Source organism: Tenrec ecaudatus, chromosome 10 (genome assembly GCF_050624435.1).
Source record: "Tenrec ecaudatus isolate mTenEca1 chromosome 10, mTenEca1.hap1, whole genome shotgun sequence".
Lineage (NCBI taxonomy): Eukaryota > Metazoa > Chordata > Mammalia > Afrosoricida > Tenrecidae > Tenrec > Tenrec ecaudatus.
Genome location: NC_134539.1, coordinates 31097764 through 31115468, shown reverse-complemented (window position 1 = coordinate 31115468; position 17705 = coordinate 31097764). Strand labels below are relative to the sequence as shown.

Genomic DNA, 17705 nt, shown 5'->3' with positions numbered 1-17705 from the left:
ATCTGATTCTCTTGCGTCTTTGGGAAGAATGAAATGAACAGAGGCGGAGGGAACCGGAGTAGAAGTGGGCTGTTGTCCAGGGCTCCTTTTGTACACCAGGACGGAACAGTGCCTGGCACTGCCCAGTTCTCACCGCCGTTGTCATGTTTCCGCCGTTGTTGCCGCCACTCTGTCCAGTCTCCAGCTTTCACATGTATATGAGGTAATTGAAAATATCATAGCTGTGTCAGGCACACCTTAGTCCTCTTAAGTGACATCTTAAAAAAAAAAAAGACTTTAAGAGGTCTTTTGCAGCAGATTTGCCCTATGTGGTAAGTCATTTGACTTCTTGACTCTGCTTCCATGGGCATTGATTGTGGATACAACTAAAACGAAATCCTTAACCCCTTCAGTATTTTCTCTGTTTATCATGATGTTTCTTGGAACAGTTGAAGCATAATCATACTGAAGGTTGTAGTCTGATCTTTATCAGCGAGTGCATCACATCGTTTTCCTGAAAACTAGGCTGTGCTGCTTATGGACAATTGGTGATGAGTCTTCCTCCAATCCTGGACAATTGGTGATGAGTCTTCCTCCAATCCTGATTGCACACCTTTCATAAGTCCAGCTTCCCTATTTGCTCAGAATACAAATAGAATAAATATGGCAAAGGGATACAACCCTGACGTTTGCTTTTTCTGGTTTTAAACTATACAGTATCCTCTTGTTCTGCTTCAATAACTGACTGCCTCCTAGATGGTGTAAAATTTCCACATGAGCAGAATTGTTAGGGAATTTTCATTCTTTGTGATGTTATCCATAATTTGTTATGATCCACATAGTCAAAAACAAAAAAAACCTTAAAACAAAACAAAAAAACCCTCATTGCTATTGCGTCAATACTGACTCATATTGATCATATAGAACCAGGCAGAACTGCAATTAATTACGGGAGGAGAAAACCCATCTTACTCTAGTGGAGCCACTGGTGGTTGAGAACTTCGATCTTGCATATTAAAGCCCAACACACTACCACTACAGCCACTAACACAGATAATTTTTTTTTTTTTTTGGTATTCGCTGTTTTCAGCCAAGATCCATCTGACATCAGCAATGAGATCCCTTGTTGCATGTCTTCTGAATCTAACATGAATTTCTGGCAGTTCTGTCAAAATATTGCTGCAGCCACTTTAAAATTACCAAGATGTTATTTGTGTATGATGTTAATGATATTTGAGAAAAAAAATATTTGAGAATTTCCGCACTGTTAATTACTTTCTTTAAAAGACACAAGAGATAGATCTTTCTGTTGATTAATGAGGTAGCTTTCTTAATTAATGAGTTAATGAGCACGAGGGCGCATTACCACAATACCACATGCTTCCCAAATTGGCACACTGCATCTCTTTATCCCCTTAAGCTTCTGGGATCCTGACTCCTCCCTGACCCTTCCTGTCCCCTAACCTGCCTCTTTCTGTAAATGGAGGTCCAGTTGATGAGTCATGTTCTCCCAGATGTTTCTAGACAGAGCTCTTGAGAACTAAGCTAGGAGAACAGTGAGTCAGATGATGTGGTCCCTTCCAGTGACGCTTGGGTCAGGCTTGAGTTGAAGGACCGTAATATATAGACTGTGTATGCTCTCAGACCCAGTCCAATCTTTGCTGAGGATCTTGGGATGAAATATTGATGGCCAGGATTCATAAGATACAAGATTTAGATAATAGATGGGTCGGTCACACACAGTACAACTGACCTTTTATGGCTTCACAGCCGAGGAAAACCAAAAAACCCAAACTCAATGCCATCGAGTGGATGCTGACTCATAGTGACTCCATAAGTCAGAGTAGAACTGCCCCTGTGAGTTTTGGAGTCTGTAACTTTAAAAGAGTAGAAAGCTTTGTCTTTCTCCCGTGGAACAGGCTGCAGACCGTGTATATTAAAGCCCAATGCATAACCACACCACCACCAGGACTGCTCTTCACATGGAGGAAAGAGAATCAAATTCAACATCAGCTCAGGGCCAGTTCCAATGAGACAGTGCTCAGACATGCCTCCATCCTCCAGCCTTTTTAAAACCAATTTGACAGCCACAGTGTTATCCATGTCATTCTCTATATCTCTGCTTGGTTTGATAATTCATTGCAATAACCACACAGAACTCAAAGACAATACTTATGAGTATGGGGTTTATTAGGGAAGCTAACAGGTTAAAATTCAGGATCAGAAATGCTTAGGATACAGTTCTAGTCAGGCGTGCCTCTGTTCAGTTATGCCCATCAGCATACCTCTCTGGTCTTTAGCCTCTCTTGTCAAAGTACCCCTGGCCTCTGTCCTGCTAGGGCAAGTCTTACAATGCTCCTTTAATACTGCTGATAAACCAATTAATGCCAAAAGGCACTCCACCCACTATAAGCCTAAAAGGCAGTTAAGTTCTAGCCCCCTTGGTCAGCAAACCTAGACTCCCCCAACCCCCACCAATTAAGTGCCTAGAGGCATCCCACTGCCGTCTTGTGCTTTAGCTCTTGGTTCTGTTGCCTCCACTTCTGTGTTACAGCTAACTTAAGGATCTGGCAGCTCAGTGGCAGGGATCTTCAAAGGACATGCTCCACTGCTGGCTTGTTTTCTTGATGGTAGTGAGAAACCCTGTGCAGGAATGCCAAAAACTCAATGGGATGGCAAGATCAACCAATCCTCCAGAGTTCCATGCATCCTGTTGCATGATTCCACCCAGTTATTTGGTTACAAAGACTATGGCTACAAGAGCCATAGCAAGCGATTCGCTGCATTAAGCATAACCAATGAACATGTTTCTCTGGGGGTTGGTGTGTTTTGTCATGATTTGTAAATTTCTTATACTAGATAACAATTCCTAGTCAATTTCCGACATTTCATTTCAATTGCCCTCTTCCATTCCATTAAGTTTATTCACTTTGCCCTTTGTTGAACATAAATTGTTAACTTTGACTTATTATTTCACCAGACAAACCTTATTGTCATCTTTCCAAACTACCAGGTGTATGGGTCGGGGTCTAATCAAGAGAGTATTTTCATCAGGGAAGGTTTTACTTTAGCAACTAGCAGCTATAACAAGGGATTGGCTGGTAAGAAATAAGGAGACCTCTACAAAATGGTGAAGTAGGACATGCAAGGAGCAGCTACTACCCCTAAGGCCTGGGAAGAGCCACCAGAGCTGAGACACAGACCTGGTTGGAGAAGGCTTCGCCATAGCACACTGGACTGGAGAGAAGTCCCCGTGGTCTCATGGTAGGACTTAGCAGAGATCCACTCTCCCAAGTGCTGGGAAAGGCCATCCACAGGGAAGTGTTCCACCAGGGAAAGCCTTTGGCTGCTGGCTGTCATAAACTGCACATGCTGGGCCTGGGAGCAGCCGCACGTGTTGCAGGAGCCAGCCCTGGGACAGTGCTTACACTGGAGGAGCCTGCCGGGGTGGGGAGGAGACCCACGGGCCTAGACGGTTCTTTGTTCTTTCCATTATATCAAACTGCTACTGGCTAAACTGGGTATCTGTAGCGGGGGTTTTAGGCTGAAGTGATATGATTAAAATGATATCCTTTTGAAAAATATTTATTAAGTATAAATAAATGTCCTATACACATTAAATATCAAGAAATACTCATTATTGATTACAAGTCAGGCTGTAATACTGAAGGAACCATAGAATCAAAGTACCCACTCATGAAACAGCGGTAAGAATTGCATTCCAACACCAGACACAGTAATGACACAAGACACAACAATATCCATCAAAAAAGGTCACCCTGCTCACCCGCCTCCAAGGCTAAGAGAGAAAATGGTTTTGAATCCCAACATGCAGAGCTCCGACGCTCGTCGCTTGTCTCCGCAACATTCTGAGCTTGTGCAGTTATCATGTTCAGAAAATGTAAAGATTCCCATTTCCTTCATTTTATTTCAAATTATTAACGAGTGAAAACAAGTCCTGACACAGCCACTGATTTTTTTTTTTGAGGTTAATCTTTCATAAGAGAAAAGGAATACAAATTTAGTACAAAGAAAGTAAGACAATGCGTGTCTTACAGGGAAAAGCAATGTAATGAACTTTCCCTCAAAGAAAGAAACTGAAATCTGTTATGGTAAATTTGGAAAGCTATTTCCCAGTCCCCAGAAAACATGTTTATTTTACATGATGCATTTGAATGGTGGGCGTCTATGAAGCAGGGATCTGTGGCAATCCAAATTCATCCACCAACACTCCATCCTGTGAAAAGGAAAAGATGTTTAATGCCACTAATTTTCAACTGATATAAAACGATTACTACAGTAGTAAAAACTGTTGACTCTGCCCAAGTGTTACAAGGTTCCTTTAGCGCTGCCAATAAATTCCCAAAGGGCACGCCACTCTGCCCTAAGCCTCAGGCACAAGGTGCTCGGCTCAAGCTTTCTGGGTCAGCAAATCTAGCACAATTTTCAAGTGGTTATCAATTAAAACCAAACCCCATTCAGAAGATGAAAGCTTTGTAATAAAAGGTAAAGGGGAAAGTAACGATCCAGAAAAGAGCTGGAAGGACCACAAGGGTGAACTGTGGCAGACTGAAGGAGGGAAAAGTCAAACCGGTGAAAGGGAGAGAAACAACAGAAATCCTAAGAGCCACTCCAGAAAGAGGAAACGGAGGCCTGGAAGGTCAAGAGGAAAGGATTTACTCTTCCTTCTGTAGCCTCTCAAATCACTGAAGGAGCAGCACCCAAGAACAGGTCCTCATTTCCACACCATCCTTTACTACAAACCCATCATGAAGGGAATTCTAGCTGTTAAATATAGCCCACTATATTAAACGTAAGCATCTTGTGAAATTTTGAAAGTGGAAATCACACAGATGCCTCAGGGACTTTTTACTAGGCACTTGAAGATACGCACTCGATAGTTTTAATAAAACTTCAGGTATGCTGAGAAAAACAACATATGCACTTGAAAGCTTACAGTGGGCAGAGAGGGTGAGGGGGAGAGCCACAGAGAAAGGTAACAGGATCCTAAGTTTAAGGGAGAAAGGATGCTGGAGGAAGACCCAGGTTCATGGAGATTATCTATAAAGGACCCGAGAAATGACCTACTTTATACCTTTTGCCCCTCCATTTATTTTACAGGGGAAAGCTAAAGAGGCTCAGAGATAAAACAGGAATTTTTAATTTGCTCAGTCACAGTGAAAAACTGAGAGGGGGGGGGAGGGATAGAAAGGAAATGGCTTCCATTCAAGGCTTCTTGGGACTACATTGTGCACACTCCATATGCATACTGGGAGATAAGGCAAAAACCAGGCGATATATGTCCAGTGGCAATATGACAAACAGATACAGGACACCGGGAAGTAGGATGGAGTAAATAAGATCTCTCTAGCAATACAGTACACTCATAATAATAACAACAGAGATGTGGATGGGGCTTAAAGCCTGAAAAGCCCCCTCACATACAAGATCTAATTGGATCACAACAATTATGTGAAATAATCCTCTGCATTTTACCGAGAAGCACGGTGATTTGCCCAATGTCTCACAGCTACTTAGTAGCAGGCATGAAACTCAGGTTGGTTCAGAACCTTTCTACATTAAGTTTTATACCTAAATTACTAATCCTTAGCTTTAAAAAATTCCACCTGGTCCTGTAACATGTGTCTGGACTTTCTCCCTGCTCCCTGGCTCATTCATGTGCTGTGTGTGCGTCCCAGGGTAAAGCCATACAAACAAACAAGCACACGTATAGATGGCCCTTCGTGCACAGTCACAAGGGTGATTTTGTATACTACGCAAATTGTCATTGTCTACAAACATTCCTGGGCCTCAGGGTCACTAATTTCACAACTTGTTCCTAATCCAATACGGCAGAAACGTTTCCTCCAAAGGGTTCCCAGAATAATGGCTGAGCCAGCCTTCCACGTTCTAATGCAAGACTTTTGTGTTCCCCGACTGGTGATCACATACAGAATCTTACAGGTTCATGAAACGTTATGTTCAGGAAGAGCGCTCACCTTGTTCTTTGTGTCAGTGGGCACGCCTTCAGGAATGGCAGGTGCAGATGCTGCTTCGTCCAAATATGAGCTGTCTTCATCAGCCAGAAGCTCATCACCCAGTGCGTCCAATTCTGCGATCGAAAGGGTCAACATTTTTATATCAATGGAAAAACATTGGCAGCTAATGTTAAGAAAGTTGGACAGATTATTTGTAGTCAACATTTAAGCACAAAAAGAAAGAACTTAACCATTTCTATTCCAAATCAAAGATGACCATCCTCTGAAAATCGAGAGAGAACTGGTATGGAGAAATCTATGAAAAACAAGCAACACCCAGGAACAAGGGAACAACAAGTGATTCAAATCAATGGCAAGGAGGGTATAGGAGACCTGGTATGGCTCGAGCAAGGGAAATGTAACCAAGAGGAATTACTGAAACCCAAATGAAGGCTGAGCATGATGGTGGGACAAGAGGAAAGTAAAAGGAAATAGAGGAAAGAACTAGGAGGCAAAGCGCATTTATAGAGGTCTAAATACAGGCATGTACATAAGAAAAAATATATATGACGATGGGGAAATAGAACTATGTGCATATTTATTTTGAGGTTGAGTACTATGGTAGCAGATGGACATTGGGCCTCCACTCAAGTACTCCCTCAACACAAGAACACTTTGTTCTATTAAACTGGCATTCCACGATGCTCACTTTCCCTACACAATCGCTGAAGACAAAGCAGGTGCATAAGCAAATGTGAAGAAAGCTTATGGTGCCTGGCTATCAAAAGATATAGCATCTTGGGTCTTAAAGGCTTGACTATAAACAAGCAACCAGGTAGTTGAGAAGCAACAAAGCCCACATGGATGAAGTACACCAGCTTGTGTGATCACGAGGTGTCGATAGGATCAGGTATCAGGCATCAAAGAACAAAAAATCATATCAGTGTGAATGAGGGGGAGTGCAGAGTGGGGACCCAAAGTCCATCTGTAGGCAACTGGACATCCCCTCACAGAAGGGTCATGGGGAGGAGATGAGCCAGTCGGTGCACCGATGAAACATACAACTTTCCTCTAGTTCTTTAAAGCTTCCTCCCCCCACTATCATTATCTCAATTCTACCTTACAAATCCGGCTAGACCAGAGGATGTACACTGGTACAGATAGGAACTGGAAACAGGGAACCCAGGACAGATAAACCCCTCAGGACCAATAATGAGATTAGCGATACCAGGAGGGTAAGGGGAAGCTGGAGGATAAGGGGGAACTGATCACAATGATCTATGTATAACCCCACCCTTGGGACAGACAACAGAAAAGTGGGTGAAGGGAGACATTGGACAGTGTAAAACATGACAAAATAATAAGAATTTATAAATTATCAAGGGTTTATGAGAGGGAGGGTGGGGAAGGGAGGAGGAAAAATGAGCTGATACCAAGGGCTCAAGTAGAAAGAAAATGTTTCAAGAATGAATGAATGGCAACAAATGTACAAATGTGCTTGGGACAATGGACGGATGTAAGGATTGTGATAAGAGCTGTACAAGCCCCCAATAAAATGATTATAAAAAGGAAAAGGAAAAAGAAAAACAAATGACAAATGACAAAGATTGAAATGTAACAAGACTGTCAACCCCAGGCAGATGCTTCATGAGAAGCATGTAGGGTCAACTGGCCAGTTCCAACTAAGAAATTCCAACCCGAACAAACAGAAGAAAACCCTTGCTCACTGCTTGGTGCACTTGAAAGAGGGGTGTGCAAGGAGGAAGGAGCTTTTGTGCAGAATGGCTATTAGCGCTGCCTGAAATCGGGCTCTACAAAGAAATCTAAAATTGAATTGCAAGCAGCCTGGAGGAATGCTAATAGCAGGTAGAGGCTCATCGGTGAAAACTGAAAGTGGGAAATGAAAGGAGGGAGAGGGCGGAAGGAGACAAAGGAGTCTAGGCTGAAACAGGAGATGGAGAAAGAAAAGAGCAGTACCATGAGAGGATCACACAGCAGGAAATCCAGTGTCACCTATACTGGAAATTGACAGCCACCCTGACTCTTCCCTTCCCACCACATCTAATCAATCATTTCGTTTTATCCAATGAACCGGCCAAACATTCTGAAATCTGCTCAGTTCTCTGTGTCTGCTACCACCACCTTCGTCTCAGCCACCCTCATCTCCTATGTGAACTACCATACAATTATTTTTATTGCTACTTCATCACTGTCATTTTACTACTGTTATGAATCAGGCGACCCCTTTGAAAGGGTCATTCGACCCCCAAAGGGGTTGTGACCCCCAGGTTGAGAACCGCTGGTCTACAATGACCTCCCAGAGTCGCTGGTGCAAAATGCCTACCGGATATGGCTGTTTCATAGTCCCTTGGCCTAAATACTACACTAGGAGCTCACGCTTGGGGAACACGTTCATTGGCATTTAGGAAAGGGGGCCCAGCAGTTACAAGTTTCAGACCACACCCAGGTGTCCATGGCTTTTCCCCTAAGTTACCTGCTTCCAGGTCATCTTCGTCTAACTCTGGGGTGCCATAACTACGACTCAGTGCTTCTTGGATTTCATTGGCATCTTCCATCATATCCTCTAGCTGGTCTTGCAGATCCTATGAGAATACACAGAGCAGGGTTTTCATTGATTTCTTACTTCTGACTGGCCCCCTCCTCTCCTCTGTCTTTGGAGTCAGTATGGAATTTTTAAAATTTAAAAACAAGTAAAATGCCTAGCACATGATTGAGATCATTAATAGCCACACTTAATATGGTTATTGCAACATTTATTACAATAATGTATGTAAATCTCTAACCCCTCAATAATACACGTTAGTTATGGCCACTCCTATTTCCACTGCGCTAAGAATGAATAGAAGAGCTATAAGTTCTTCCTGTACTGAAATCCCACACGGAAGGGGACAGACTAGTGATGATAACACACAGGGGCCTTTCTCCTTTGGAATTTCTGGAGCAATATAAAGCATTTCAAAACTCATTCTTGGCCCCCAAATCAGAGTATGCTTCTTTTCAATATAAAGGGAGAAGGGTGGGAAGTAAGATGGATATGGATGAAATGCTAATAAAAATGTTATTAAAAGAAAGGCAGATGGAGACTTTTTTTTGCGGGGGGAGGGGGAGGAACTTTCCTTTTCTTGTTTCCAAGTGCTAATCTACCTCAATATACACTTGCCATTCTGCTATCCAAAAAGCAGTGACTGAAATAATGCAAAGGAGTGGAAACAGCTAAGAAATTCAAACATATTATTACCTAGCAAGACAGATACCCCAAATCACCCATAAACAAGATTCCTAGCAATAGACTCTAAGACGTGGGGTGGGGGGAAAGCACAGACACAAATTTAGCCAGTTCAATAGTGAATAAGCAAAGCAATGGAAAACGAATACAATAACAACACTAAAAGCAACACTGGTGTGCAGTAACTAAAAAATAAAACTACACACACAAAGGCAAAATTAAAAAATGAGAGCTATGAAACAATGAGACTGGCTTACAAGTATTTTAGGAAAATAAATTTAATAAATAAAATTCAAATTATACAACTCCACCTACAGATGAAACACAGATAGGCAATCACACACACCATGAGTTGAGAAGTTCTCAACCTGTCATTCTGGCAAACTATCGGGGGTACATGTAAGGATCAAGCCAGGAGACAGAAAGGCAGACAACTACAGGTGGACAACGAAGAGACAACACAACTTAGCAAGAGCACTATTTCCATTTCGTTGATATTAAACAGCTCTAATTAAAACACAGATAACTCTGAGAAGCAACAAAGCCCACATGGAAGAAGCACACCAGCCTGTGTGATCACGAGGTGTCAATAGGATCAGGTATTAGGCATCAAAGAACAAACAATCTTATCATTGTGAATGAAGAGAGGGGGAGTATGGGGTGGAGACCCAGAGCCCATCTGTAGGCAACTGGACATCCCCTCACAGAAGGGTCATGGGGAGGAGACGAGCCAGTCAGGGTGCAGTATAGCACCGATGAAATACACAACTGTCCTCTAGTTCTTGAATGCTCCCCCTCCCCCCACTATCATGATCCCAATTCTACCTTACAAATCCGGCTAGGCCAGAGGATGTACACTGGTACAGATAAGAGATGGAAACACAGGGAATCCAGGACAGATAAACCCCTCATGACCAATAATGAGAGTACCGAGACCAGGAGGGTAAGGAGAAGGTGGAGGGCGAAAGGGGGAAGCAATCACAATGATCTACATATAACCCCCTGTCAGGGGGACGGACAACAGAAAAGTGGGTGAAGGGGGACATCGGACAGTATAAGACATGAAAAAATAATTTATAAATAGTTTGAGAATAATGATGCAACAAATGTACAAATGTGCTTCACACAATGGATGGATGGCATGTGATAAGAGCTGTATGAGCCCCCAATAAAATGATTTAAAACAAAATAGAGAACTCTTATGAAGAAAACAAAATTCCATTTCTTTTTTAAAAATTTTTAAAAAATTAATAAATATTTTTATTGGGGCTCATACAACTCTTATCACAATCTATACATACATCAATTGAGCAAAGCACCCTTATACATTTGTTGCCCTTGTCATTCTTTTTTTTTTACATTTTATTAGGGACTCACACAACTCTTATCACAATCCATACATATACATACATCAATTGTATAAGGCACATCCATACATTCCCCACCCCAATCATTCTCAAAGCATTCGCTCTCCACTTAAGCCCTTTGCATCAGGTCCTCTTTTTTTTTTCTTTCTCCTCCCTCCCCGCAAAATTCCATTTCATATTCCCAAATGGTTTGGGGACAAAAATAAAATAAAGTATAAACTCAAACAGTATCAAAAAACCCCACTCAAAACGACGCTCCAGGCATAGAACTGCTTTCGGGTTTCTGAGACTACAAATCTTTACTGAGCACAGCACGCCTTGTTTTTTTCCCAGGGAGCAGGCGGTGGGTTTGAACTGCCACTGTAGCAGCTAGCAGCCCAAGGCCTCGCTTACAGCGCCACCAGAGCTCGCTCTTCTTCATGAGTTTCCCGGAAGGCATCACTAACTGGCACAGACTGGTGGGTGATTAGGAAGGTGAACAGGCAGTCTATGGCAGGGTAAAACAGAAAACGCCTTCCCTCCTATTCCTGGAAGAAAGCCCAGGCTTTCGATTCTTGTGAAGTTTTCGTCTCAGAAGCCCACAGGGGCAGCTCTCCCTGTAAGTCTTGTAAGTCACTACAAGTCAGAATCAAATCAGTGGTAGTGAGTTTCTGCGTTTTGGTTTTCTCTCCTATTCCAGGCCAGCCTGGCCAGAGGTACCTCTGCGGGGACAGAACAAGGCCCAGGCCAGCCTGGCCAGAGGGACCTCTGCGGGGACAGAACAAGGCCCAGGCCAGCCTGGCCAGAGGTACCTCTGCGGGGACAGAACAAGGCCCAGGCCAGCCTGGCCAGAGGTACCTCTGCAGGGACAGAACAAGGTTCCAGTCCAGCCTGGCCAGAGGGACCTCTGCGGGGACAGAACAAGGCCCAGGCCAGCCTGGCCAGAGGGACCTCGGCGGGGACAGAACAAGGCCCAGGCCAGCCTGGCCAGAGGGACCTCTGCGGGGACAGAACAAGGCCCAGGCCAGCCTGGCCAGAGGGACCTCTGCGGGGACAGAACAAGGCCCAGACCAGCCTGGCCAGAGGTACCTCTGCGGGGACAGAACAAGGCCCAGGCCAGCCTGGCCAGAGGGACCTCTGCGGGGACAGAACAAGGCCCAGGCCAGCCTGGCCAGAGGGACCTCTGCGGGGACAGAACAAGGCCCAGTCCATAGTAAGCGCTCACCCGACAACACAACTTGAATCGAGCTGTACTGATTGATTTCCTTAAACAGCCTCTCATCCTTTCATTCATCACCAAGCAACAATTGTATTCTGGTTTAAAGTGTGCCTGTGCACATAACGTAGGAAACTAATGTGCGAGGCGGTGCTGTTTGTCAAAAAGCATAGAATTGGTACGGTTCTTTGCATAAAAATCCAGTCCTTTCTGAGCGAGGCACCAGGGAAACTGCAGTGAACACCCTGATTCCCTGCGCTCATGGAAGGACACGTCCTACTCAAGGGAGTAGGCGTAAAGAGCCGTATCCCATATTCCTTTCATATCATCTGTGCAGAAAGGAAACCTCTCCCCCAGCTAGGCACCACTCGCTCCCCGTGTTATCACTGTCATTGGCATGCTCACTGGATGGAGTTGAGACCAGCTAAGATCCTTGTTTTGGGTTCTTCAACCAAAATCTGTTCCCCTTGAGAAATGCTAATATTAAAGACCTAGTGACATCCTTGGGAGAAAGATGGGGCTTTCTACTCCTGTAAAGAGTTACAGTCTTGGACATTCACGGGGGGCGGGGAGCAATTCCACCCCTGTTCTAAAGGGTCACTTTGAGCTGGCATGGACTCAGTGACAGTGAGTCTGAGTGACATTAAAAATAACCAACTCTACTCCAGAAACTACATCGAGTACTGTGAGAACCCACTGGCATTTACCAATTCATGACAGTCATGAAAGCAGTAATGTCACTTTTTGATAACTGAGGAGACAGACGAGAACTCATAGACACTGATGAGGGCGCTGATTCTCACAGCCGAATGGGCGATGATCCTGGTACCCAGGGAAACAGGCCCTGGCGCCCATTCCCAAAGCTACTCTATAGTCAAGGGCGGGCCAGAGAGTCAACCCTCTAGCTGTGCTCTTCCCATCCCAGGCACACACAGTCAGATTCTTTCAGAAACTACCTTACCTCAATCTGATCGATTTTTACTTGCTTGTATGCTTTCTTCATTTCTTTTACTCCTAGTTTCATAGCATCAACCTAAAATAAAATAGGATACATGAAAGCACAGTTATAAAAAGCCACGTTGGTCAACTGTCTCTTGAAAACCACACAAGAGTGTGAGGGTCTGGAACATTCAAGGGTCAGGGAAGGTGCGTTGGGAGTACCGTGGTCTTGGTGTCCTTCAGGGACTGGATGGTGTAATTGGCTTGTTCCATGTTAAACGACTGTTGGGCAAGGTTGTCCCGCTGCTGCTCGTACCTTTGGGAAGAAAATTGAAGAGGGTAAGGGGGAGCCAGAGAAAGAATCCTGAACCCCAAAGGGGAGCATAAGGCAAACAAAGAAAGAGGAAAAAACATGAAAACTTTGACTAAAAAGAATTCAACCACTCTAAAACAAGGATGGAGGAGCTCTGGTGAGTCCTGGTTATGAGGTGGGCTAACCGCAAGGTCAGCAGTTGGAGAGCAGCTGCTCCGTGGTGGGAGAAAAGGGAGCTTTCTACCTCCAGCAGTGGCTGCAGCCTGGGAAGCCCAGAGGCATTTCTAGTCTGTCCAATGGGGTTGCTGAGTCGCACTGACTCAATGGCAGTGAGTTTTGGTTTGTTTTCTAAACACCAGTATCACTGTGTGTTCTCTCATCTTTTTCCTATGTGTGTATTTTGGTTGTAACATTGTCCTCCACATAACATTATAACACTTGCTTGTTCTTATGTTGCAACAGTCTTACTAAAAAGAGGGCTTCATAATGCTGACATGCTTTCCTTATCATACAATTAGAGAAGCTGACGGTGAAACTATTCACACACACACACACACACACACACACACACACACACAAATCCTTTTAATGTAGAATTGGTGAAAGTGAACCAAAAAGAGGATAGCTAACAAAAATTAAGTTTGTGTTTAACAATTTCTACATATACTATCTACTGCCAATTGGTAACAGTGTCCACACTAGGTGAGTAAGATGATTTTTAAGGCTCTTAATACATTGAGCTACCCTGCTCAAGGTACACAATCCTCTGAGAAGACTCCATCTCTACAACTCTGCGGAGGCTCAGCTGGTCAGCCAACAGGGGTAAGCCACAGGATAAGCACCAAAGATACTATGTTGCTTCTATTCAAACATTTGGTCACAGAAACCTAAAGGAAAGGACCTCTCTTTCGTTATGGGGGGTAGAAGCAAATATTCAGGATTACTAACTCTAAAACAAAAAAAACCCCAAACGAACAAAAAGTACAAGTTTAATGGGAGATTAAACCTAGAGATCTGAGCAAGCTAATCAGGGAGTTACTAATGACACATATAACTCAAGTTTAATGTTACAAATAGAATAAAATTCAAAATTCATTTCTTTAATGACAGTGGCCATATTTCAAGTGCTCAATAGCCACTTGTGGTTAGTAAGTCCTGCATTGGGCAGCACGGGCATAGACTATCTGACTATCTCTATCATAGCAGCAAACTTTCTATTAGTGGCTGCTGTCACAGGCAAAGGGAAAAACGAAACTGTTCCAGCTAATGGAATCTGCAAAGGCACGCTGGAAATTAAATTGAGAATGCTTATACAGTGATATGAAGGAAGAGAAGATCATCTCCTTTTTGGATAAACCTGCTGGAGGGGAAAAAAGAATATACGTATAACTTACATTCGCTTTTGCTTTAAGACCCGCAAGGCTTTCTGCTTGACCATATTCTAGAGGGGGGAAACAGATTTTAATAAAAAGTGGAAGATCCACGCACGGTAAAAGAAAATCTCCCATACCCTCAAACTCCCATACCTACTGACTGTCTCCTTCAAAACAATGGACACAGTGGCTCCTGGGTGCAGGCCCGTCCTCCCAAGCGTAGATATCCTCAGGTGTAGTCTCGAGTCTCTGTCTTTGCATCCTATATTTCAGAACCCTGAGCGGCTTTCCCGGTTCCCAAAGAATATCCTCTCCAGCCTGCCCCGCAGTGCCCATTCTGTTTATCCAGTTACTTTAGGGAGATTCCCCACTTGGACATTCAGTTATCAACTCAAAGTCCTCAATTTTCTCACTTTGAATATTACAAATAATGCCCCCCCACACTTTCCCTGAAATCTCCACACCACCGAGCTGAGTATCTTTACATAACATCACCTGTCATCTCCCATGCACACCCATATCATAAACGATCTTTAGAACTCACATTGTATGAGCCCCTAATAAAACGATGAAAAAAAAAAAGACTTACTTACAAATGAATCCTGTCACCTTATTCTCACAGTTTGGGCTTTCATCACATGTCTGCATGGGCTTTCCTGCCTCTGGTCACCCACCCTTTAATTCATGTCACCCAACTAAAATGGCTGGAAAAGCCCCTTGCCACCCACCTTTCAATATTGTTCCATACATCATTTTGTCTCCTCCAAAGAGGAGTGAAGGATAGTTCGTTTTTTCAGATGATAATATCTAACATTTAATGAGTATTATAGGTGCACCCTAGTAGCACTTGGGGATAAGCATTGGTCTGCTAACCAGAAGGTTGGCAGTTCAAACCCATCAGCCACTCCAAGGAGGAAAGATGAGGCTGTTTTCTCTGGTAAAGATTTACAGCCTTGGAAACCCTAAATGGGGTCACTAAGAGTCAAAATCAACTCGATGGCAGTTTGGGGGTCTTTTGTTTCTTTAAATGTGAGGCAGGTCACGTGAATTTCCTTGTTTAATCCTCACTCTTCAAAGCAGATAGTATCCTTTTCCAGATGAGACACTGAAGCTCAGGGAGGTTAATTTGCCCCAGGTCACATGGTCGGTCCCTGAGCAATTGGGGTAGGGGGATAAAAGGTAGTTCTCTGCGTACAGCCCAGACATTTAACTATTAACTACAGGGCTCTAATTCCCTCCCTAACAGAGGAAGAAGAAAATAGGCGGGTGGTTTTATCAAGGTCACAGCACCTAGGTAACAGGGACTACAACACTGATCTTTTTCAGCATGTCACTGGACCTCTCTAACAAGTTCAGCACACTTACCTTACCTGTCCTGACCAGCCTGACAACTCACTACTCTGAACCTGGCCCTGTTTTTCTTATTGCCATCTCCTCAGAAGTAGAAGTTAATTCCCGGTACATGCTTTTGGATATGTGATCAGAATCTTTTCCTCTACCAGGCCAAACTTGTTTCCCTTCCCTAGCTAGTTTCTTAAGGAACCCTGGTGGCGTAGTGGATATGCATTGGCTTGCTAACTATAAGGTTAGCAGTTCAAAACCATTAGCCACTCGGTCAGAGAAAGGCAGGGCTTTCTACTTTGTTAATAGTTACAGTCTCAGAAACTCACAGGGCAGTTCTACCCTGTCTTGTAGGGTCATCATGAGTCAGCACTGACTCAATGGCAGTTAAACTTGGGGTTTTTTGTTTGTTTGTTTGTTTGCTTGAACTGGCTCCTTAAGGATGCATCCCTTACAGATGTTTGCTCCTTTCCAGATTGTAGGCATCTCTTCTGCAACCCTTACCAGCTCTGACCACCAGGCCTTATTTCTACAAGTTGAGCTGTCACAGCACCTACGGAAGCAGCTGCCATCTGCCTTACCTTTGCAGGACCCTCCCGCATCTTCTTGATCTGATCCTTGTATTTCACTAGTTCTGCATCCAGTCGAGAAATCTTTTTGTCAATAGATTCTGCGCGGCTATCCACCTTGAGGGGGTAAAAAAGGCAGTGTAAGCAATTGCAGTGCACCTACATAAGACGAGAGAAGTGAAAGAATATGGAAGATGAAAAAAGACACGCACGTGAAAAAAGTGGAAAACAGTGATTCTTAAGAGTCAGGGAAGGGGTGGGGGGCATTTCCAATCTGAAACACTGGCTTTTTAAAAACTAAATGTCACTCCCAGACAAGGCACGTCGGGGCAGCAAAATGATCCGAGAATCACTAGGCTGAGTTGAGTTGTAATAGTTAATGCCCAGTGGACCGCCCTGGAGTTGTGGGTCTAATGACATTTCCTAGGTCGGTGAGTAGTTTAAAGCGAGCAGCCAGGGTTCCGCCGTGGGCAGAGACTACCAAGGTGAAAGTCCTGAGGTGGGGTGGTGGAGGTTGGCAAGGTGAAGAGTGGAAGAGGTGAGGCTGGACGAGGTGGGAAGGGTGTATGGGCCCAGAGAGTAGTCAAGGCAGTGGGCATCAGAACGGGTGGGGTGTGGGCAGAGCGAGGTAATGAGCGAGTAAGGGGCCCCTGGTCTGTGGCTTCGGCAGTGACCTGGGTAACAGGGATAACAGTTAATAGTGGGGCGGAGAGAGCCAAGGTGTAAGGGGCCCGAGGCCCGGGACCCGCGATCCGGTGTAGGGGTGGAGAAGTAGGAGCGGGGAGCAGGGGTGGGCGGGGTCAGGGGTCAGAAGCCCAGACCCCAGTTACAGTGGTCGAGAACCCACCGTGCCAATGCAGTCGGTCAGGCTGGGAGGCGGAGCCTTCGGCTTGGCTTTTCCGAAGAATCGGTTCATCTTGAGCGGCCGCGAAGAATCCCAAACACTGTAGCAAAACCAGAAACGGAAATAAAGTCATTCCTGTCTCCGCCTTGACTTCCGGCCTCCCATGCGCAAGCGCAATATGCACACTGGCGTTTCCCGATCCTTTTTTCCGGGTTTTCAGCTCCGCCTTCCGGGGATGGAGTTCTGGAGGGAGCAAGGGAGTCAGCGGGAGGCGGGGCCACGGGGCCCGGAAGGGGCGGGGCTTCATACGAGCGAGGAGGGGCTTCAGTCTGAGTGGGTGGGGCCTGGGTGTTGCCTTAGCTGAATTGGGCGGGGCCGGAGGGGGCTGGCCCCGAGGGGCGTGGCCAGCAGGCCGGGGCGGGGCCGGGAAGCCACCCGGCAGCGCACAAAGTCGCGGCGCTCAGCTCCCGCCGCTCGGCGGTGGAGAAACGCGGGCCTGGCGGAGCGCGGCAGCGCGCGGAGACCGCGAGGCCACGGGGAGCGGCCGGGGCCCCGGCGGC

General features: G+C 45.0%; 1 protein-coding gene across 1 annotated transcript; it reads right to left on the bottom strand.

Annotated features, from left to right (window-relative positions):
* Positions 1-3548: 3548 nt before the first annotated feature.
* On the bottom strand, positions 3549-17304 carry CHMP5 (charged multivesicular body protein 5). Its single transcript, XM_075560027.1, has 8 exons — positions 17149-17304; positions 16314-16418; positions 14413-14459; positions 12928-13021; positions 12728-12799; positions 8452-8560; positions 5979-6091; positions 3549-4216 (listed from the first exon to the last, which is right to left on the bottom strand). Exons 1-8 carry the CDS (start codon positions 17215-17217, stop codon positions 4166-4168), a joined length of 660 nt encoding a protein of 219 aa, XP_075416142.1. The 5' UTR covers positions 17218-17304; the 3' UTR covers positions 3549-4165.
* Between the last annotated feature and the right edge of the window lie 401 nt (positions 17305-17705).

Coding starts and splice junctions, on each gene's coding strand:
- CHMP5 (XM_075560027.1), bottom strand. CDS start 17,217: ATGAACCGATTCTTCGGAAAAGCCAAGCCGAAGGCTCCGCCTCCCAGC. Junction 16,419..17,148: donor TGACCGACTGCATTGGCACG/GTGGGTTCTCGA, acceptor TACCCCCTCAAG/GTGGATAGCCGCGCAGAATC. Junction 8,561..12,727: donor TAAAAATCGATCAGATTGAG/GTAAGGTAGTTT, acceptor GTATTCTCATAG/GATCTGCAAGACCAGCTAGA.